Here is a 25,069-nt window from a genome sequence, read left to right as displayed (position 1 = left end):
ATTTCAAGTACAGATCATGCGAATGAGACGCGCTTACAGAGACAATTAGTTATTTCTCTTTTCGTTCTAGACGCAAAAGCAGTTGGACGGGGCAGCTGTTGTTAGTACAGTGTAACCTCGGCCGTTGGCATACGAAGTACTTAGATTCAAATGTGAATAAGGTTCTTGAGAACCTAGGGAATCAGCTGGCAAGTTCGTGGTTTAATAAAACTATGCTTCCAACGAATTTCTCGTGTTGAGTTCTGCCGGTGATTTCTAAGTGTAGTGGAACCAGAACTTTTGGACCCCTGGTTTTAATTTTTCCAGGTAAGGCCTGGGTGACTTTGTCATGGTATGTGAACTCACAGATCATGTACCATTATGCATCAGAAAGTTTTCCAGTCCAATCTCATTTTGACCACCATGTACAAACATTATACTTCCTATTCCATGACATAGTAAGGAATAAAATGTTTTTAGGAAAAACAGAAGCGACTTCGCACCTTGTTTGTCTGGTCAGCCAAGAATTCTTGCACCATCTTGGTGCGATTGCACTATCTAGACCAGCAGTCAGCAACTGACAGACCGCTGTTCAGGTCCGGACTCCGAAAGGTGAAAAACTGGCCCACCAAAAGTATTTTGAAAGTGTAAATTACGTACAAAAGTTATGTACAAAACATTTTCCTGTGGATAACAATTCGTTTGAGCGCCAATCTAACAATTTTTTGGAGATAAAAAGATGTTACTAAGTTATTCCATTGTCGGCAAGAAGTAATACAAGAGGAACCGAAATTTCAGCTGCTGACAGTAAAAGTACTTTACTCGAACTTCTTGCAGAAGGCGCCTTGCTTCGCCATACCACTAGTCAATCATGCGACGTTGTTAATGAACTACAAATGTCCATTTTCGTGTGATTTTTGGATATTAAAGAATTTAGGGAAGAATTGCTAACAACATAGCCATTGAAAGGCAAGACTCAATGAGATGATGATTAGACTTCTGATGACTTCATGACGAAATCAGACATTAGTTACTATAAAATTGTGGCTCTTTCAACTGACGGCGCCTCAGCTCAATGCATAATTCACCAGCCAGCACTCTTGGAAAACTTGGTGTGACTCTAAAAGAAGTAATGGACAGGTTCGTAAAGTTGATGCTGTTCTTCAGCACAAACAGTTCAAAGACTTTCTTTCTAAGTGTGAATCGGCGCATTGTGACTTTCTACAGTTCTGCAATACTCGTTGGATAAACAAATGTCAAGTGATGGTACGTTTTCGACAATTCTTTAAACACCACCCACCTCAGAAAATGTTTGATTCACAAGAAGACAAAAAACCATTAGGATTTCCTAGAAAAAAATCGCATACGCTAGCTAATGACTTTCTTGAAACACATTCTGAAACATTTAAATGCGCTCAGTACCGAAGTACAAGGAAATCGAAAATTACCGTGTGATCTGATACAAAATGTCTCTTCCTCCCGTCGCAAGCAGCATTTTTTCACTTTCCAACAATTTTCGAATATAAACATAATTCTGAAGAGAGAGAGAGAAGCTGTCAAGATTCTTAAAATCGCCTTTTGAAGTTTCTCCAGTAGCAGAATGGAATGATGTGGCTGCAAGGTTGTTCTGCCTTTCAATGCCTTTACTCCAAATGGAGATAAGACTTGCTGGAAGACAGTTCCTTGCAAACACACAAAACTGCACCGCTGAAAACATTTGGAATAAACATTCCCAGAAAATATGAAAATTGCAAAAAATAGTCATGTGCCTAGCTACTAGCTACTACGTTTGGCTTCACGTATATTTGTGAAATTTCATTTTCAAAAATTAATGTTTCGAGAAACAAGTATCCCTTAGGATTCACTGCCGCCCACCTTCAAGACAATTATTCGCATAAGCTGCTTCCTACGCGAACCTAATTTTAAGAAACTGGCTCGAGACCGCAAATGTAATTCCTCCCAGTGATCTCTAATACGAATGAGCATATCTGTTGTATTCCATTTTTTTGCGAGTCTCAATAAAAATAAAAAATTAGTAAGGCATTTCAGCTTTTTCTTCTGGCATGCTTTCATATCTTCCTTCTTTTCTTTGCCAGTGCCCATTGCTGTGCTGGACTCGCAAATTGGACGGCACCGTTCAACTGGTAGCTGTACCGTGGTACACACTCAGCGCCTTGTCTTTGACACAGATAGCAGTACAGCCATTGATCCTACTGTGTACTGATACTGGACACCTTGCACAGATGCCGCTTTCTCTTGTAAGAGGCAGGCCGCTATCAGATTGCAGTTTGACGCCGACTGGGGAAACCTGCCCACTGCTTAGAATATCGGTAGCAACCAGTTGCGCCACGTTACACATTTCTTGTCGAATGCGTAGGTCTTTTTACTCTAGCGATGTCGAGAAGAAATGACTGATAATTGCGATAATAATGCTTCATGGTAAACGTTCGCTTTTTTATCGAACGTCCTCTATAAATTAAACATCGTGTCTTCCAACGCATCCTTTACTTATATTATCTAATGCGTTTCCTTTCCGTAGTCGCTGTCTTTTCTTGGCCTACCACAGCCGCTTCCGGTGGTCTGCTACAACCGGTTCATGTTGGCAAACTTTGCTTCTTGAGTTCACTTCTTTAGTATCCGAAACTGGGCTTCCTACGCTTCATCTGTACTAGCTTAACCGTAATTCTTAATCCTACAGTTTAATCTTTAAATGACATAAATTTCCATAACACCAGTCAATCTATCAGAATTTGAGTAAAATTGATGTGTAGGTTCCAATACGCTGTACTCACTACAACTGGACTCTGCTTTCTTTTTACGAAACACATCTCGTCTGGCTGCTCTACCAAGTTCTATTGTAACTTGGTGGACAGCGCTGTTGGTAATTATGCTAAAGACAACACATCGGTCAGCTTTATGGAAGCACATCATCCGTCTGCCTTACCGAAGCCGTGTTCTATAGCGATCCAGTTTCCTGTTTCGCGTGATGTTTATCGTATATCTTCGGTCATCTTCTGTTTTTACACATGCCGCTGAAAGCTATGTTTTTAGAGACGGTGTACTATGTCAGCAATGGAGGGGATGAACAAGTAGTTGATAGTGAAATCGTCTGGAGACTCAGGCGTGGCTGCTCTTCTGTTAAGACACTGATCTCAACTTGCAGCCCTCAGTTGTCTCCAGGCGGATGCCACGGCGATTCTGACAAGAAGTCTGTGGCTAAATTGATCCCCCTTTCTTGTCCAGCTGAACTGGGGCTCCATATTCTTGAGAGGGAACTAGTCCAGTATAAATCTGCTCTAGAGCAAGCAAAATAAACCCACACAGAACCGTGATGTGAAACTAGCTGCTCACCTGTACTCTTAGACAACTGGCTTTGTTATCTCTGGTTCAGATTTCATGCACTTCCAACTACCACCTCTCCTGAATAATTCTGTTTGGACTTGGCTTTCTCCTGCGCCCGTTTCGTTTTTGTGGAGCTAGGACTTTCGAACCTACAGCATTTCTTGTGGGGTCATGTTAGCGACTACTAAAGGGTAGTACAATAATAAAGGTAATTTTGTTGGGTGATACATATAAAGTGATTAAGCTCATCAACCACACTAAGAATATCATTCAGCTGCATAAGGCAAACTACACAATAACGTAAGAGGTTCTACAGAATCCAGCTTTCTAGAAAATAAGATAATAATCACAGCAAAAGTAAAGTTCTAGACCAAATTTCGTTATAATAATTATTGCTTAAAACTTGTTTGCATTTTGCACAACTCGATGAAAGCACGTATTGACCACGACGCTTCGTTTCTGAATCGTGTTTGAACATTAAAAAGAACAGTTGTTTGCCTAAACTCCTATAATTTTGCAAACAGGGCTGAAGTTAGCTCTTCAAAACAAAATAATCTTATAACCATGTCGGTTTAACCGTTTTTGTCGGATACCGTTTTATTAATGTCCTTGAATCCGGGATTTGGTTATATGCAACAGCATTCGATATGTGTGTTACGGAAATGAGCGTACAGTTCTTTTGAGCGCGATTCTGATTTCCATAGAGTATCTGTATGGATACTTTCAGTTTGTTAACGTTAACCCCTCAGCTGAAACAAGCATGCTGATCATGGAGAAAAACTGAATCTTTTCTCCCAAGTAGGAAACGAAGTTCACTTCCTCTCAGTCCCTCAGAAACAAATGAAGGTGTGTACTACACACCGTGTGTATTTTCCACATTGGCTAAAACCGCCATGGTTTCTACTAGTTGCCAGAATCTAAGTCTCGGAAAACAGTCTGTTAATCGCGCTCCACATGCAGTCTATATATTTCACTGAAGTGCGTGTTTCGTCCCACATTCTGTGGCTGGGAACAGCGTTGGGTTGTGTGGCATGACATACTTTCAACAACTAAATTTACTGCCCTTTCCTTGGAAAGTGGAATGTGTGACGTCAGGAACATTCAGCGCTTGCAAGGGTCGGTAGTGCTCGGGCGGGACTTCGTTTTCAGAGATTCGCTCGAGATAAAACAGTGACGTGTTTACAGAAACAAAGGTGAGAGGGAATATATGTGCAGGTGCTATCTCGGGCACGTGCAGGAGTTCACAGAAATTAAGGCCAAAGTCGGGGAATCGTCCTTCGTAACTGTTGACATATATTTTTACCATTCCATCTTCCTGGCAGTAAACAGTATCATACTGCAACTTCTAACTTTCAGGTATTGCTGATAACGATGTGCCGTGGAGAGGTACATAGACGTGACACCTGTTGGTCTGTATTAGTAAATTTGCTCCCTCGTGTAAACCAAAGTGCTCGACATTTTGCTCTAATGCCGTCTTCTTTACTCTGTCGGAATGGCAAACATTTTATGATATGCAATGTGCAGGTGTTATTATATGAACCCTATATATGCTGTATCCTTGACTATAATTATCTGGTGTTAGTGACATCGAGAAAATTGTCCCACTTGACGCTGAAAATTGTTTCGTCATCTTATTGAAAGTAAACCACAATCATCAAAAACATGTCATTGGAGTCTCTCCTGACAATATTACTAAACATAAGCCACACAATTCATAGTCGCGTCAGACAATTAAATTCTCAAGCTTCGGAGACTGCTGCCACCGCCACTGCCATCAACAGTAAACCTACTGACGATTTATACTGACAGTCCGCTGACGAGTTTCCCAAGACTGTGGGATTTCGGTACACCTCTGGAAAGTTGTTTGGAGCTTCGCTCATGAAAGGAGGACCGCGTGATTAATCAGTTAAAAGCCTGTCTCACCGTGCTCATTGAAATACTAGTCGAAAAATGAATAATTTTATTCAATTTGACATCGAAAACCGATAGGATGTTATTCAAAGACAAAACATACACCAGGATTTTAAGTCAGAAAGAAGTTCGTGTTATTCATTACTCTTCTCCCCTGCCCTTGGGCAGTCCGAACTAGCGTACCCTCTGATGATCTCTCTGTTTATTGGTCATTAAACTGCAGTCTTCTTTGCAATGCTCTCGGAAACGCTAGCTCGTAGCTCGTAGGTCAGTCGTCTGGGAGGGAGGGGGTAAGAGAATTACCATGTTCACAGGCTGTCTTGGCAACAAGTGTTATCATGTGCAGTTGAATCGAAGAGCGTGACTGGCATAGTACGGGAACAAAGTAAGGTCGTTTGAAATACTGTGTTAGATACTGTCGAAACTATTCATTTCAGCTCATTGCTCCTTTACAAATAAAAGTTATATGATTCTCTGTATTGCTCTATATTTTTAATAATTCACCTCAACACTCGTACATTTTATAGCTTCAGTTTCTAACATATGTGGTGACTGCTTGCAGGAGAAGCTTTCTACTATTTCGTTTTCTGAGTACTCACGTAATCATTCGTTAAAAATATAACACAGTGACTCTGTTTCAGGTGTGTTTGAGATACACTAAAAGACTGAGGCTCCTCATTTCCCCTTACCTCAGATACAATGTGTTTAAATATATTTGAATCAAACATCTAGGGGTGATCGATCACTCCATTACACCCAAGAGAAGCTACAGGGCATAGGCACTCAGTGGCTTATGTGTTTAACGTGTGTTGTGGGCTATCCAATAGTTTATTCAGGGAGAAGGCACAAGTCGAGCAAAATTAAAGTCCCTGATTCGCTTCTAAGATATCTTCTTCCGCTTAGAGCCACTCATTCCTTAGATTTTCTTGTTCAGGATCGCTCTGTCAATTTGTTGGGGTAGATAGTAAGCAAGAAGCAGCACAACTGCTTTATAGATCCTGATTGTTCGATGAAATCTCTTCGTCCCAAGGCCGGCGAATTCAATAAAACGACGCCTAGCGTCGCCGGGAAGCGTCAGCGAACATTTTATATCGAACTAAAGTTGTTACCTGACGCAGGCAAGAGCGTACTGTAGAACAGCATTACAATAGACGAATATAGAGAGGGATGGCATTTGACATAGGAAGTTGCCGCGCATAGTGCTCATCATAAAATATGCGTCACCATCTTTCCTTCCGTTGTGGGACGAACACTACAGAAAGTTTGAATTTGACGTGACTTGGTCAGGTCCGAGCGCCATCGCACTAAGCAATGTTAGCGACCACAGTAATGCAGCAGTATCAGCTCGCATGACTAAATATTTATCACCACTTGAAAGTGCTAGTTTTCACTATCGGGCGTTGTAGATAGAGTAGAACTGCCACCAGGTGAAGTAAGGCACGGCAGTGAGGTGGTGTGTACTCGTATGTACCAAGCAAAAGCGTTACTGTCAAAGGCGCATCTTTACTGAAGCGTGACGTTGGCTGAGGTTAGATAGCGGCATTACGAAATTCGTGTATGCTACTCAAAAGATTTTATGAAACGAAATTAAATTGTAAGTTTTACAATATGGTTAAAACAAGTTCTGCAGCTCGGCAAATATTTGCCTACTAGTTCAGTTTAACACGTGCATTGTAGGATCGTGCTATGAGAAGAAAATACAGTTGCATATACACATGTTTAAAGCAGACTGTAGTTTCCGTAGGAACACTAAAATGAACGCACTTGGTATCAACGACAAACAGCACGTGCTACGTGCAGGAGTATGTTCATTACGAGCATGCTATTCGAAGAGAAGCCAAAGTTGATCAACACTGGTTGAAATCCACCATTAAGCTACTATTATTAAAACTAGATTTATTAAACACCTTACAATATAAATAAATTATATAAACACTGCAGATATTGCAGATAACACAAAATGTAATTTAATTTTGTAGGCTTACATACGGCACAAAACGAAAAATACGCAATATGTTTCTAGTTATGCTTGCATTGAGACACAAGGTAGGCAACATACCTTCCCTCTGCTGTATGAAAAATTACAGCCAAACACGACACATGTATTGACCATTATGTCAAAACTCTAAAGTTAACGTAATTATATCAGTTTATCCTATTTCTTAAGGCTGTTTTATCAGTAAACAAACTGTTGTTTACACGTCCCTTCCGCTCATCCCCATATTGCGATTCTAAAGTGGTGGCTGCAGTGGCAGATACTGTATATGGTATTCTTAGTCTAGTAACGTATGTCTGTTGTATGTACCAGTTGGTTGTTCCGTATCGGCTCAGTATGACGTGCTGACATGGACATGAGACAGATCAGCAGAAAGGAACTATTTTGGTTGGACATGTCCATGGCCACACTGTGAAGTTCTCCGATTTGCTGGAATGTCTAACGTGTCTGCAAAGGCATTTCGTGCCACTCGCAGTCAGGTAAAAGAACAGAGGTCATAAAAATCCCATTGTCGATAGTAACCAAGGAAATAGATTTAAAGCATGACTAATGATAGTAGTGGTGCGGTTTAATAACGCGTGATGCAATATGGTCAGGCTTTGCGTACAATCATTAATAAGATGACTTCCGCAACCACGCACGTAGCTGTCACAACTTACCGGCAACCTTGAAATTATACCGTCGGGGGATAATGGGGGACTTAGTCCCACCGCCACACCCCCAACGTGTGAGACAATGTTGTCACTGTTATGTCGTAAGATGACGAAACATTATTCCGCTACCAAGACAACCAGAAAGCTCTACACTGGTGACGCTGTACCACAATTAAAATTTGACACAGACAATGGCAGTGCGACCAGAAAGCTCTACACTGGTGACGCTGTACCACAATTAAAATTTGACACAGACAATGGCAGTGCGACAGCTATGACCGCCGTCAGTGAATGGAACTCCATTTCAGCAAGTTACCGAGCGAAATTGCGGAAGGAACTGTTATGTAAGGGGTATTTGGAGACACGTACCTTGAAAAAGTCGATTGCTCGCGGCGGCGCATATAACTACACGTCTTTAGTGGGCCAAACAACATTGAAATTGAACAGCTGAATGGACACCAGTAGTTTGGCTCGCCGAGTATACATTGTCATATTTTAAGAAAATATGAAAGATATAAAGTGCACCGATGGACCACTGCGGCGTGTGAAGGATGCAGCTCACACCGGAGGTGCGACTGTGATGTTTTGTGGCTGTTGTACTTTCTGTGACTTTGGTCGGTCCGTTCAGGTTGTTTATTTGAACATCATCAGTGGCCAGTTGTCCTTTCTTCAACATATTGTAGACGATTGTGCCATGGACACGCTGTCTTTCATAGGTAACATCAGCACTGGTTCAGAGGGCTGCGCCCGTACATTCCTGGTTTGATGAACAATTAGACTCTACCGCACCTCAGCTGGTCCGGTAAATCACCCTATCTTAAAAACATCGGAAAAGTCTAGAACTATTTGAAATAACAGCTGAAACGTATCCAATTGATAGCTCTATGGTCTTGGTATCTTACAATCAAGGAGTGGCTTAGGCTGGATACTTGCCATACTCGAAGAAACTTGCAGACTCGCTTCCTAGTCCAACTGAGCCCAGTACCAAGGATAGAGGGATGTGTTATGCAGTATTAACTTGATGTCTCCATGTAATGAGTTTTTGTCCGCTGTGCTTATTCGATACTTGTACAGACACGTGAACAAGTTCACCATAGGGGTTCGGCAGAATAAAAATAGCTCTGAAAATATTTCCAAGACTAATGCGGAGTTGAGCACGGAAACTGCCCATCACAAGAAATATGAAACGGACTCAGTAGCGAATAAAAACCATAACTCTCCCAAAACATATCGAACACCAGAAGACATTGGTCGACTGGAGCAAAGTCCGACGAAATCGCAACGCGGTTTATCTGTGCAAGCAGGAATTAAGAGATCGTCATGCCGAAACACTACCAAAGAGGATCTACAATTGTATGCAGACAAATTTACTGTCGTGCATGAGTTTCTCCAACGAATTTCCCGTACTGAGTTCTGCCGGTGGTTCCTGAATGAAGTGGAATCAAAATGTTTGGGTCCTCAATTTTTATTTCTCCATATAAAGTCTGGTTCAGCCTTCCAGGGTATTTGAGTACACGGAACATGCGTCATTATTCATCAGAAAATCCCGTAAGGACTTCAAAGAGCCTTTGCAAAACATCGCGCTTTGTGTTTGGTGCGCAATATATAATGTCGGCATCGCAACAAATTTTCTCAAACTGTTAAAGCTAACTGGTATGTCTAGAAAATGTTCAATCTGTGTCCATTAGTCCACAGAAGATGAACGACTGTACGGATATTTTCAGCAAGGTGCAGCAACGCCTTGAGGACGTTCAATATCCGTTGAGGAGAGGATAATCAGCCGGCAATGTAATCCGTCTACCTATGTCGCCTGATGTCTCCCCATAAGATTTTTACCTGAGAGACAAACTGAAGGGTCGGTTGAACTCAAATAACCCTTACATCGAAAATGCTATTGCTACTATCGCTCAGGCAGAGCAGCTACGCGTCTCTCACAGTTTGATAAATCGAGCACGGCGGTTTTATTTTGCCCTTCCTATATCTTAGTATTTAAACCTGCGATATTAAAATACAATGGGTCTATAATGTGTACTCCAAAACACGTAAGGTTTTTGTAACCTTTCACGTCTCACGCAAAGCAAGCGTATTTTTCTTACCTTCGAGTAAGAAATAATCCGCAACAGGCAGCTAGAGAAGGGATTCTCGTCAAGCGGAGCGTCTCCGGAGGACTTCTCGTGGGCACAATTTGTTGTGAGGCCACGTAGCGTGTTTGCTAGTGCTCTCCTCCGTAATTATGGACTCTTATCTTAATGGGGCGCCGAGCGCTACAAATGAAGCGCAACGCAGCGCCGCACCTTGCTCGTCCGTCTCAAGAACAAGAATTCCCTGCACCTATCTGAAATGCTTCCACCGCATTTTACTCCCAGGATACCACGTTTAACTTTCCTAGCAGAATACGACTGGTGTAAAGTACACCGGTACATTTTGTTGCTTTTTAAGAGTTCACCGAAAATGTTCGCTCGCATAAACTCTCACGTTCATAAATTAAGGATAATTGCAGAATGTGGTGCCACACAACGTGGCACTACACAAAACTGGCGCTAATAGCATAGGCACATAGGGAACACGCACGACACAATCTGTAAGTCCACGGTATTGGTGATAAGCTGTGAAAACCGTCCCGAAACACGTGCTACAAAACGCCACTGTTTCCTGCGCGTGTACCCCGACATCAACGCGGGATATGATCACCATGTACACGTACACAGGCCGCACAACGGGTTGGCATACTCTGGATCAGGTGGTAGAGCGGCTGCTGAGGTATAGCCTCCCATTCTTGCACCAGTGCCTGTCGGAGCTCCTGAAGTGTCGTAGGGGTTTGAAGACGTGCCTCGATATGTCGACCGAGAGCATCCCAGACGTGCTCTGTGGGGTTTAGGTCTGGAGAACAGGCAGGCCACTCCATTCGCCTGATATCGTCTGTTTCAAGGTACTCCTCTACGATGGCTGCTCGGTGGGGCCGTGAGTTATCGTCCATCAGGAGGAAGGTGGGACCCACTGCACCCCTGAAAAGGCGGACATACTGGTGCAAAGTAACTTCCCGGTACACCTGACCTGTTACAGTTCCTCTTTCAAAGACATGCAGGGGTGTACTTGCACCCATCATAAACCCACCCCACACCATCAAACTACGACCTCCATGCAGGTCCCTTTCAGGGCATTACGGGGTTGATATATGGTTCCTGGTTCACGCCAGATGAAAACCCCTCGAGAATCACTGTTCAGACTATAGCTGGACTCGTCTGTCAACATAACCTGGGACCACTGTTTGAATGATCATGTACTGTGTTCTTGACATCAGGGGTCAGTGGAATGCACTTTGCAGGTCTCCGGGCGAATAAACCATGTCTGTTCAGTCGTCTGTAGATTGTGTGTCTGTAGACAACTGTTCAGTGGCTGCGTCGAGGTCCCGAGCAAGGCTACCCGCGGTACTCTGTGGCTGTCTGTGGGCACTGATGGTGAGATATCGGTCTTCTTGTGATGTTGTACACTGTGGACGTCCCTTACTGTAGCGACTGGACACGTTTCCCGTCTGCTGGAATCGTTGCTATAATTTTGAAATCACACTTTCTGGCACACGGAGTGCCCGTGTTACGACCTGCTATGTTTGACCAGCGTCCAGTCACCCTAGTATTCTACTCCTCATAACGTCATCAATATGTGTTCTTGGAGCCATTTTCAACAGAGTCACCATTAGCATATCTGAAAACGTCTGCACACTTACTAGCTGCACCGTACTCAGACATGCACCAACACACCTGTAGTATGTGGACTGCTGCCAGCGCCACCGTGCGACGACCGCAGATCAAATGTATCGCTTGGTCACACTCCGAGGTGATTTAAATCCACAAACCGCCCACCAGAGCGTTGTTTCACTATGTATCATCCTTAATTTATGAGCATGAGTGTATTAGTGGCTTATAGTACTGTGATTTCCCGGAGCGTTTCTAGAGGAACCACGGACAGACGGAAATGACCGTCTTTGATGGCAAGATAAAAACGTAGTTTGGGTAGGGCCTCCCGTCGGGTAGACCGTTCGCCGGGTGCAAGTCTTTCGATTTGACGCCACTTCGGCGACTTGCGCGTCGAGGTGCCAAGACGTACACTTACCTCAGACAAAACCGCGTGACCCTGTTTGATAAGTCGAGACATTTGGCGCAGTGCTCGGTTGTCCATTTATTTTCATTCCACCTTCTGATGGCAATCGCCCACAACAAACGAATCATACGCTGTCCGCAGTAGTCACAGGATTTGCAGTTCATCTTTCTGAAGGAGAATGAACAATTTGCAAGATAAATACATTAGAGACAAGTAAGGAATAAAAGTATTATTTTATGCACAACAAAGGAGGTTGAGCTGGACAGTTATGGATTAATCCAGAACAAAAATAACCAACTGCTTTAAGTTTAAATGCCTGGACGTATCTTGGACGCTAAAATGATGCAAGCTCTAAAATAGTAGTTGTAGGTTATTTTTGATGATAAACTGATATGCACATATTTCCAAAGAAATGCCAAGAGTTGGGGAGCCATTATAGTAATACCAGTGCGGGCGCAAGAAAAATTTGATGGATCATTGTTTTATTCCGATAGTAGTTGAGAGAAATTTAAGATCTAACATCCCTCCAGAAAAAACTGTCATCAACTATCATTAAGTTGCAGCACAGAGCACATCTCGCATTTCTTTCGTGTCTCAGACGTGTAACCATCCCCCCCCCCCCCCCCCCTCTTACCTACCACGAAAAGTTACAGCCCATGGTAACATATCCAGCGTAACCGTTGAAGACATCTGTACCAGAGGCGAAGATTGCCGCTTCCCAAAACTATATAATAAACTATGTAAAAATGCTTCAAGTGTGAAATTGTGATAAAACCCTCCAGTTACAGTAGTATGCTGTTTCTTCACGAATCATATGAAATGTACCATTTATTTGTTCATTTCCTACGTTCTTTAAGTAGTTATCGGTCACGTCCAGAATTGGGACTCCATTTCATTGTTCTGCTGTTCCTTTGTTTAACGAGTTACTTTCCCATTCAGTCTTGGACGATTTTAGGAGCAACTTCCCTGCTCAACGCGTTTTTATTTTGATGATACTAGTAAGAAAAAATCATTAGTCTTTTCTTAGTCTTCCATACTGATCGAGCTTACGTCATTATTACGGCAGTGGAGTCATATTCTGGAGAAGTGCATTTAAAATCGTCATCTGTAGATTTTGGTTTAGGAAGCCCGCGTCTCAGTGAATCAGTTCAGGCAAGTGCTATGGTGGTTCTTTAAAAATGGAACGACCGACTCACCTTGTATCTATTTGACTGATGTTCGGACCGACTGAGACGACAGTGGTAAGACACAGAATTGTCGCTCTTGGGGTGCAACGTACGAATACACACCCAGCCGTAAAGGTTCAGGTTTTCCTTAATCCTTTCCTTTTGCCTGACCGGCAGCAGATTTCTCCATTTCTTTTTTTGCAGGAAACTAAATATAATTCTAGTAAAGACTATTGATTTTTCCGAATAAAAGCAGACTGGCTGGCCAAAAGAATGTTGTACCACTTCGGCGTAGAAACATGCAAATCATACCGTCGCATCAAGTTCTCGTACGGCTGTCAGGTCGTTTACACAGTCTTCGTTTCAGTGTGACACAGAGAGTATTTGCCTTCCTCTCGCTTTGTTGCTTTACGCCTAAGCCCTATGCACGCCGTAGCCAGGACGGGTCTTTTGTAGTTCACACACGACGTCGCGAGTCCCAGCTGCTGCCGGCAAACAGGCCGCCGACACCGTATCGCTCAGAGCCTTTCATTGTGTCGCATGTTTTCCGTCCCTCTCTGTTCTAACCAGACAAATTTACAGACCTTACGTTTCAAGATAAGGGCCTTGCTTATCTGTACGTCTTAAACGGCCTATTAGGAAATATTTCTCTGAAACCATTCATTCTCACAGCTGAAAACACGAAGAGACGCACTGGTATCCGGTATTTTTCCACGTGCTGTTTAAATTTATTAGTTGAATTAGAAATCTGGCTCTCCATGCTTTCCGCTACCGCTTTTGAGATGTGTAAGAGTCTAATCAGCCCTTCCCTTCTTTGTGTCTCCTGCGTTCTGTTCGGTCTTCAATATCGGAGGTTGTACAAACCCTAACTCCCTTGCTTCTCGGTGCGCTACAACATAAAGGAAGAAGTACTGGAAGAAAGCCGGCCGTGGTGGCCGAGCGGTTCTAGGCGCTTCGGACCGCTACGGTCGCAGGTTCGAATCCTGCCTCGGGCATGGATGAGTGTGATGTCCTTAGGTTAGTTACGTTTAAGTAGTTCTAAGTTCTAGGGGACTGAGTGCTAGCGACAGGAAATCTCAAACTGATTCCGAATTTCTAGATTGTTAGAACGCTTTTGACACTTTCTTACAAATGTCTGTTAATCAAACTGCGTGAATATGGAGTTACAACATTAGTTATTTCCAGCCAAAAAGGTTGTAATAACTGATGGAAAGTCATCCAGTAAAACAGAAGTGACATCTGCATTCCCCAAGGAAGTATTATAGGCCATCGGCTGTTCCTATTATACTGTAAATAAACTATCTGAGCAACTCTTACATAGTTAGCAGATTATGCTGTCATATACCGTCTAGTTAAGACATCACAGGATCAAAACCAATTGCAAAGTGACGCATACACCATATCAGTACGGTGCGATAAGTGGCACTTATCTCTGCATAACGAAAAGCATGGGGTCATCCACATGAGTATTAATCGGCAAAATTTAGGTTACACGATAAATCAAACAAATCTGGAGATTGCTTATTCAACTAAATACTTCAGGATAACAATTACGAATAACGAACAGTAGTACAGCGTAAAGGCAGAATTGTTCGTTGATCACAAAGTCATACTTCAAAAATATAGTGACTTTATTGATCGCAAAATGAAGCTTTTCGGAGTCACCTATCTTCATACACCCGGGAGCAACATGGTGCAGCCGGCCGGTGTGGCCGTGCGGTTCTAGGCTAACGCTGACCGTTACGGTCGCAGGTTCGAATCCTGCCTCGGGCATGGACGTGTGTGATGTCCTTAGGTTAGTTAGGTTTAATTCTAAGTTCTAGGCGACTGATGACCTCAGAAGTTAAGTCCCATAGTGCTCAGAGCCATTTGAACAATTTTACTGAAATAAAGCAGTTATACGACGTACTCGTATCACCACCGGTGGTCAGTAACGCAGTTATTTTTAATTATTGTTGGATTTCAGCCGTCGATACACATCCATCCGTGGAATTTTACCACTGGAATTGCAACACTGCTAAACTACTCCGACGTGCTGTTCTCGGACACAAACTTTAACTTTCTCTACTAATTTTCGGACCCGGATGGAAAACATCTACGTGCTTGTATATCCGGGATACGACCTCCAGCTAACAGCTGAGATGGTTTTATGGAATTGCTGTATTAGTAGATGTGACAAACTTTAGGCCGATCAGTGCCACTTGAATTTGGTCATTGCTAACAATTATACTCAGGTGCCAGTCTTAGATAAATTTCACATATAACGTTATGCTTTCGGATTTTCTGATACGTGCCATACAAACGAATTTAATCTTTAGATTATATTACTAAGGAAATTTATACTACTAGTCTAAAGTGCGACGTATTTCCTTATCTGGTCAGACAGCATGTAGCTAAATCCGTTCGTTAAAATACTCAGTCTTCATGCATTTTGACATCTGTGATACTGTTTTGTTTAGAATTCTATCCACAAATCATCACCTGTAACCCTAAATCGGACTGCATGTTTTCATGTTACTTGTACGGAAATTGACAACGTTAATGTACATATTACAGTAAAATTGTAACTGAAAGGCCAAAGTATCGCTGAAACAACCCAAAGCCAGCAAATTTTGCTAATGTGTCCAATAGATTATATAAAATAACCATAAAAAATGGCTGCAGTATGCAGATGCACAAATGATACAAACGGCAGATCAGTGATGCTGCTCTCATTTTCTTTCTCGTGTCCAGATATATCTGCAGATCCACAGTGATAGGTACTCTGTTGATGAAAGCCCGCGTCGCTGAGGATATCTGCAAGAGTAATTACTTCGTAGTTGCGAGTCAAATAACAGTATCAGTATGTGATTTTAGTCTAGTTTCATTAAATGCGATTGATGAGAATTTAAGTATCTATAATTACCCATTCTTGATGGAGTAAGTTGACATGATCATTTTCATTAATTACGACGAAAGGTGTAAGTTGTTAAGTAACGTGCGAAGTGTGTGACAGGCTCCATTGTATTAAAATGTGATTACGATGGGCTTCTAGCTTGTTGGCCAGTGAAATTTAAATTACGAGGTGTGACTTGAGAAGAAGAAAATTAAGGCCAGAGAAACTGCATACTGTGAGGTCTACATTCGTAATTATCTATATAAAGTGCCTGACAGAGGGTTCAATGAACCATCTTCAGGCTGTCTCTCTACTCTCGAACGGTACGCGGGAAAAACGAGCACTTTAATTTTTCTGTAGGTGAGTGCCAACAGAAAGTTTTCGCAATCGGAGGAGAAAACTGGTGATTGAAATTTCATGAGAAGATCCCGTCGCAACTAAAAACGCCTTTGTTTTAATGATTGCCACTCCAATTCACGTATCATGGCTGTGACACTATCTCCCCTATTTCGCGATGATACAAAACGAGCTGCCCTTCTTTGTACTTCCTCGATGTCATCCGTCAGTCCCACCTGATGCGGATCTCACACCGCACAGCACAGCCCTACTCCAGAATAGGGCGGACAAGCGTAGTGTAAGCACTCTCTTCGGTAGCCCTGTTGCACCTTCTAAGTGTTCTGCCAGTGAATCGCAGTCTTTGGTTTATCCACAATGTTATCTACGTGGTCGTTTCAATGTAGGTTATTTGTAATTGTAATCCTTAAGTATTTAGTTAAATTTACAGCCTTCGGATTTGTGTGACTTACCGCGTTATCGAAATTTAGCTGATTTCTTTTAGTAGTAATGAATAACTTCACACTTTTCCTTATCAGGGTCAATTGCCACTTTTCGCATCATAGAGATATGTTATCTAAATCATTTTGCAAGTCGTTTTGATCATTTGATGACTTAACAAGTCGGTAAGTGACAGCATCATCTGCAAACAATCTAAGACGGCTACTCGGATTGTCTCCTATGTCGTTATTATAGATCAGGAACAATAGAGGGCCTATAACTCTTCCTTGGGGAACGTCGGATATTGCTTCTGTTTTACTCGATGACTTTCCATCTATTACTACGAAATGCGACCTTTCTGACAGGAAATCACGAATCCAGCCGCACAACTGAGGCGGTACTCCGTAGGCACGCAGTTTGATTAGAAGACGCTTGTGAGGAACGATGTCGAAAGCCTTCTGGAAATCTATAAGTATGGAATCAATTTGACATCTCCTGTCGATATCGCTTACTACTTCATGAGTCTAAAGAGCTAGCCGTGTTTCACAAGAACGGTATTTTCGGAAACTTTGATGACTGTGTGTCAGTAAATCGTTTTTTTCGAGGTACTTCATAATGTTCGAATACAGTATATGTTCCAAAACCCTACTGCAAATCGACGTTAATGATATAGGCCTGTAATTCAGTGGATTACTCCTACTTCGCTTTTTGGATATTGGTGTGACTTGAGCGATTTTCCAGTCTTTAGGTACGGATCTTTCTGTGAGCGAGTGGTTGTATATAATTGTTAAATGTGGAGATATTTTATCAGCATACTCTGAGAGGAACCTGACTGGTATACGATCTGGATCGGAGGCATTGCCTTTATTAAGTGATTTAAGCTGCTTTGTTACAACGAGGACATCTGCTTCTATGTTTCTAATCTTGTGTGTATATAATTGGGGAAATAAATGTAATACCGGATCCATCAGAGTATGGCGAGTTTAAGAGAGTGCAGATACAGTGTCTAACCGTGTGCGGACGCTCTTGTTTCTCCACAGGTCGCGCCGCGCCTCGCAGGACCTGAGCCGGCCCACGGAGAGCGGCGCCACCTACCTGCGGTGAGTGGAGTCAGCAGTCCGCCGGCCACTAACCCACTTCCAGTGCTCGTCTGGTGTCTGTCTGTCTCTCTCTCTGTGCTGTCATGGATGTACGTTTCTTTATAAAGCGACATTTTTCAAGCTAACCACAACCTCTCTTGCTTCAGGTAACAGCGATCTCGTCTCGTCGACTAACAAGGATACCTGCTTGTCACTATGCACACTCGTCTAGTATCGCTGTAACGTGCTAATCCTGTTTCATATGTACAGAATATATGCGGCAAGTGCTCGTTAATCGTCTTCCGAAGGCGTGAAGAAAGGTCTGCTTTTGTCGGCCAGGTGACATTAGTGTATTGGAATCACATGCGTCGCACATCGCTACATAATTGGGTCGCAGTTATGAAAGCATACGACCATCACCGGACCGGACTCTCATTTTATTCTAAGTTTACCGTCCGGACCGATATCTGGCGACGGGGATTCACAACACTCCGGCCACTCAGAGATCATTCACCGACCCGTCAAAGATCTGAATGTGTGGTGTACACGGGGTGCTCGTGATTTGAAAGTGTCTGGTCTTACTTGAACGTGGACGCCAAAAGTGTGTTGGAATCTGCGGTTAACGTTAAAGTATGACCACTGGCTGCAGATGTTTCAGAGTATAACGTTCAGGAAGGATAGTGAAACTCTTCAGTTTGCCCTAGGTACTTAATTTGATAAACTGACTACTCGGTTGGATTTTTATGGCAGTTTCTTTTGACGGCCAAATGCTGGCATACCGGGAGATGTGAACGAGCTTGGAGTCACTAATAGAACACCACGTGCTGGTCCAGGTAATTTAATGAACTGCATCATATTTTACATGACCTTCGTCATTTTTCAGCATAACGGAGAGCGAAGACATCTTTCTGCGGACACCGTCCTTTTCCCCACAGCCAAGCATGGTGGATAGTCCTGTTGCACAGCATATTCACGCAAAAGCAGACCAGTTACAATTTTACAACGCACGTAACGTAGGCCTGATTGACAGAACAGCGACACTAAGTTGCAGCGTGGATTATAAAACTATTTAATACGCATACCGCGGTTGAGAACTTGAGATGTCCATGTATCGTTCGCACTGCAGAAGATTACGAGGAAATCAAGGAGTTCGGTAGAACGTCAAATCCCCATCACACTATTCAGCACGATTGTGTTCCAAATTGCAGTTGGACGATTGTCTCTCTGGTAACACACATCTAGTAATGGAGTTTTAATCAGCTATGAAGGGATGCAATTGGTCAGTAACACTCTGAAACATGTCACATTTATCATGGTGTCTTCTGTAACAACAACAACTTGATATATAGGGTAAGCGCATGTGAATTGAATTTCCGCTATAGCGTACTACACTCTCCCATCACATCAATATGACAATGGTTTAGCAGCGCGGACCGTTGCGACACGTGCAGGAAGTGCGTCAGTGAAGTTCTGGAAGGTACCGATGGGGATGTGAAGCCATGTCGACTCCAGTGCTGTGGCCAACTGCACTACGTTCCTCGGTTGAGGATCCAAGGCGGTAACAGCCTGGTCGGGGTCGCCCCTCAGACTTTAGATTTGGTTTATATATGGGAAGTTTGGTGACTAGTATGGTAAACCTAAACTGCTGCTCCTCGAACCACACACCAACACCGCGAGCTGTGTAACACGTTGCATTGCCCTGCTGGTCGAAGCCCTCTTGCGGAGGAAAGAAAAGCTACATCTAGGGATAGATATAGTCCTAAGGATATAGTCCTAAGGATCCATTGTGCTTTCTTGAATGACGAGATAACCTAGGATATGCCACGAAAACATTACCCAGACCATAACGTTCCCTCCTCTGGCCTGGACCTTTCTAACGACTGTTGCAAGGTGTTCGCTTTCAGACGTTTCACTGCGTACAGAGCATAAAATGTGATCAGCTGAAAAGGCCAACATCCAGTTGGGGTATTGGCCTGCGAATTCCAGCCATAGTCGCCGATGAAAAGGAGACAGCAGGGGTGTTTCAACCAGGCGTCTGCTTGTGGAGGCCCATCCGCAGCAACGTCGCAGAACGGTCTTTGAGGAGCTCAACATTCGCACGTCTGTTCACACGTAAACATCTCCTCAGCCGTGTTCACTCCGGTTATTTACGGTCCGTGGTGTAGCGCAGTACCTTCGGCGCAGATTCTTGAATAGCTCCATTTTGCCACACACGGTATACTTCAACCACGGTGGCACGCGTGCACTTCACAAACTTAGCCCTTTCGGAAATGCGCCCACCCTTGGCCCGAAAGCCAGTGATATGCTCCTTTGGTTGTCAGAAAATCGTTCTGTTTCCGCATTTCGACAGACTGCACTATTTTCCATGGCCCCCTCCACCCCACCCCCCACTCTCCCCCTACCTCGACACGCTTTATGTAACTTCACTGCTAGTGCTGCCATTTGCCGAGAGGGGTTATTGGACGTAGACTTCCAACATAAACGGTGGTCACATTGATGTGACTGGACCGTGTGCAGCTAATTTGCATAAATCCAGCGGGTCTACCCGGCATCTATGAAGACAACGTATTCTGACAAGATAATCAATGCGTTCTAACTGAAAACGAGAATTGCCCCACCTCGGCAGTCGTAACGGACTCTATTCGCAAGTAACCAAGGTCTAGACCGCGAGTCATCGTCTGTGTGCAGGATAGTACGTCTTTTTTTCCGAATGTTCTGTAATTTTCCGTTCGATATACGAAAATACGCCAGAGGCTAATAGTAGTGGAGAGATTATGCTGTTGCCTTCGACACTTAAACATGTCACTACTTGTCATTTTTAGAAATGGAAATGTCGTGTGACTAGGGCCTCCCGTCGGGTAGACCGTTTGCAAGTCTTTCGATTTGACGACACTTCGGCGACTGCCTGGAGATGACTGGGTGTTGTGTGTCATCATCAATTCATCATCATTAACTCGCAAGTCGCCGAAGTAGCGTCTGCTAAAAAGGACGTGCAATTTCGGGGGCCGAACACCCCGCATGGGGTCTCCCGGCCAACAATGCCGTATTACCATTTATTTTACTTTTTTATTTTTTTCAGTTTTAAAGACACTGACAGTTTCATTAAAGGACACAGAACTGTTCGACATGCTCTCTGAGGACCGCGCACATAAAACTCATCCAATTTTCGAATTGTGCGTTTATAGGTACCTGAATACCAGCATAAAGAATGTAATGAAACGTTGAGTCAAATTATGCACACTTCTTCGGCGACTGATTTGGGAAGAGTTGGTTGTCGCCCTTGTGAAAGTGTCTGATATTGAGGTGGTTATGAGATCCAGGCATCACTGCAAAGGGTTCGTGCGGCATATCGCGATTTATGATAAGAGAGACGCTTGCTGCTTGAGGTAAAAGAGGAGCCGAGAGCTGCAGCATGTAAGAGATATCTCAACTCGGTAAATACATTTAATGTACATTCAATGTCTCAGATTCTAAGTGTGTCATTGCGCAATATGGAGGAGTGAAGACCTTTCTCAATGCAATGCAGCGTTATTGCGTTTCTCGGTGTGTGTGTGTGTGTGTGTGTGTGTGTGTGTGTGTGTGTGTGTGTCAGGAACTTTTTGTGGACATATTTGTGCATAAGTAGCAGAATTTTTGTCTGCTTAATTATAGCGTATTCAATTTAGGATGGTCATGTGGCGGCTGCCGAGGTCCGCGACCTGTTTCTTTACGCTTGGCTTTACGCTTGTTTATCTATACTTGCTGTTAATCCATTTATCTATTGACGTAAGAATTAAATATATCACTGCCTGACCTCCCAGCAGCTTCGCTTTCGGTCTGTCCTTGCGTTTTTCTCTCTGATACTGTTGTGTGTATGGAATCTGTAAACTAATGGATGACTAACTTTTTCTGTTTGTAAAGTGTGTGGAAATACTACGTGTGATTATTAATTATTAGTTTGTGAAATTTGTCACAAAATTATTATATGTGTAGGAAGTGGAAGCAACTGCAATGGCGTTGGTTAAGATTTTATATATAACACATGCAGGGGATGGACAAAAATATGGAAACACTCGAGAAGTGTATGCTTGAACATAATGCTAGCCAAACCTGCAGATTGCACGGCTGTATATCACCACGAATGGAACCTGCGCAGTGTCCTCAATACGTTGCAGGCGTCAGTCGTGATCAGGACAATGTTCTGTATAGTTGTGAGTGCATTATGTCGGAGCTAAGTAAATTCCAACATGGGTAAATTGTTGGCGCTCGTATTGTCATGTAAGGTATTCACAGAGGCACCGTATCGAAGATGGATATTGCTGACAGGGGAAGGGGAAAAACATCATGCGCTAAGAGACAACACGGATGAAATTGTATGTTGAGTGATCATGACTGGAGGGTGATTAAAGACGACTGTGACGAAAAATCCTTAACAGATTAGATTAACAGAGTACAACGAGAAATAGGGGAGTGTGTGTGTCAGGGACACGATAAAAGATTTCTGGTGGACATCATTGAAATAAAGGCGTTTCTCGTTGTGGCGAGATCCTCTTACGGAATTTGTCGCCAGCTTTCTCCTCCAAATGCAAAAATATTTTGTTGACGCCGACATAAATAGGGAAAAACGATCGTCATAACAAAATAAGGGGAATTAGAGTCCGCACGGAAAGGTATAGAGATTCGTTTTTTCAGCACACTCTTAGACAGCGGAATAGTGGAGAATTATTGTGAAGGTGGTTCCATGAACCCTCTGGCAGATATCTAAGTGTGTTATGCAGAGTATCCATGTAGATGTAGACGACAGCTAAAAAAGTCACTGCTGATCTGACTGTCGCACTCGCGAACACTGTCAGCACCAAAGCAATGCGAAGGGAGATTCATAAGCAGGGAATTACAGAACGAACTGGAACTCCAAAACCACTCACTCATCAGTGATGCAAATGCCCGTAACGGGAAGTGTGAAGTCGAAACAATAAAAGCTGAAATACGGAGCAATGAAAGACATTTGATCGGATGAGTCTTGTTTCACATACTTTCCGTGTCCTGGCCGGGTTTACGTCCCAAGAGTGAAACACAGGGGCGTCATGGACCCTGTGCTTCCTCTGCGAGGTCGCATTACTGCAACGAATATGTGACTGTTTTGGCTGATCAGGTCCATCCTATGGTACAATGTTGGTTCCTGAACGATGATGCTGTTTTCAAACGCGACGGGACCCCTGTTCATACAGCCTACATCGTCCAGGAGTGTTTTGTGAGAACGAGGATGAATCGTTGCATTTCCTCTGGCCACTACTGTCACCAGATCACTTTGGAGATAAGTGTGCTTGCTCGCTATCCATCTCAACTATCGTTACCCGAACTTGCCACTATTTTTGCAGGAAGAATGGTATGAGATCCACTAGAAAACTTTACAGGACCTGTACTTATCTATTCCGAGACGACCGGAAGTTGTTTCGAATATCAACGGTTTTCCTGCCCCGTATTAACCGTCATAATGCGTTGTTTTTGATGTTCTCGTGTATTTGTCCACCCCCTACGTACGAGTTCATCTTTCGTATTTTCTCATACTGTCTATTCAGTCTCAACCTTTGTGATAGCTGCAACAGCAATTCTCTGATGCGGTAAGTTGCAAATCTTTCCTGAGTTGTTGTTAACAATCACTTTCCTGCTAAGCTGTTCCGGATTTTTATGATGGTTCTTTAAACGGTTTAGTACAGGGGTCTCCAAACATTTTAGTCCGCGGGCCACATTGACTCCTCCACGAAGTCATAAGGGCCAAGATCTACCTAGTGGGATTAAAGCACCTTAGCACTCCATGATCACCGGAATGTAAGGTTAAAGGAAAGATGAAATCGCAAAAATCTAAGGTTGTGGGAATATCCAGCACTGAAACGAACTACGATCCTTATGCTGGCTTAGCTGCGGTAAAGTTCTGACCAGTTCTTTTGAACTCCGAACAATAACTGAAACTTTTGTCCGAAAGGAATCGCCCTCTGGCTGAGTTACGGAACGGTGAGTGGTTATGGAAGCTAGCATTTTTTACTGACGTAACTAAACATATGAATGACCTTAATTTAAAATTGCAGGGTGAAAACCAGCTTCTGCCTGATTTATACACGCATGTTAAGTCCTTTCGACAAAAGATTGCTTTGTTTCAATCTCAGTTGAACAAAGTATTCTTCACGCATCTTAATACCGGGCAAACATTCAGTCAGAAAACTGACATTCCGTTTCCTGTAACTTTCGCAATTGAAGCTTTGGGCGCTTTAAAAATTAATTTTGAATCACGTTTTTCAGATATCGATGCAAATTCAAACGATATCAAGATATTTCAAAATCCCTTTGACGTCGATATAGAAGCGTTACCCACAGAACTTCAGTTTGAAATTATTGATTTGCATTGTAGCGACTTTTTTAAAGAAAAATATTCGAAGTCAACATTACTGGAATTTTATAAGTGTCTTCCATCCACACACTTTCCAAATTTACATAAATATACCCGTGGCTTTTTTTTCGCTTTTGGCACTACTTATTTGTGTGAAAAAACTTTCTCCAAAATGAAACATGCAAAACGTATTTACAGGTAAAAATTAAGTGATGAGCATTTAAAGTCGCTGATCATCTCTACCAGTAAACTTGATCCACAGCTGGAGGTAATTATGAAAGGAAAGTTACAGCTACATGAAAGTCACTAATTATCACGAAGATGTTAAATTTCTTTACATGAATACTCTAACACTGAGTTTTCAAGATATAAATTAATTACAGTTATTTTTATACATCAGTTACAACTAAAATATCCAATATCATTATGTATACCAGGTATTGTATTTTCTTTAAATTGCCTTTAAATAAAAATATTTTATACGATTTACTTGCTATGTGTATTTTACAACGTAATCAAAAGAAAGTGAAACCTCGCTTACGAAGCACTTCCATAATGATTGATTACTAAGGCTAGTCTCTGAAGTGGCGTTCATTTGAAAGACTTGCACCAGACTCGTGAGTAGAATAAAATGCAAAGAATTTTTTTACTTAAAATGTTTTCGCCAAACTAGTCTGTTAACCGTCCCTTTTTTTTTTTCACTATCGCACGGAGAATGGTCTGTCTGTTTATTGTGGATAGCCACAAGTTTAACCACGACCTTCCACTTTGTAAAAGATAGAGCTCCGACAATGTCGCGGTGTATTGGTCGCGATAGGCCTGGAAACTCAAT

General features: G+C 42.8%; 1 protein-coding gene across 8 annotated transcripts in view; it reads left to right on the top strand.

Annotated features, from left to right (window-relative positions):
- Positions 1–25,069, top strand: part of LOC124591006 (oxidation resistance protein 1) — a 775,097-nt gene that overhangs the window by 255,683 nt on the left and 494,345 nt on the right. For all 8 annotated transcript variants that reach the window (XM_047131701.1, XM_047131696.1, XM_047131697.1 and 5 more), the window contains one exon: positions 17,835–17,894. In XM_047131701.1, the coding sequence (XP_046987657.1) occupies positions 17,835–17,894 (60 nt within the window). The remainder of the gene's footprint in view (positions 1–17,834; positions 17,895–25,069) is intronic.

This window comes from Schistocerca americana, chromosome 2 (genome assembly GCF_021461395.2).
Source record: "Schistocerca americana isolate TAMUIC-IGC-003095 chromosome 2, iqSchAmer2.1, whole genome shotgun sequence".
Lineage (NCBI taxonomy): Eukaryota > Metazoa > Arthropoda > Insecta > Orthoptera > Acrididae > Schistocerca > Schistocerca americana.
The sequence above is the reverse complement of the archived record's forward strand: the minus strand, read 5'-3'. Positions and strand labels throughout refer to the sequence as shown.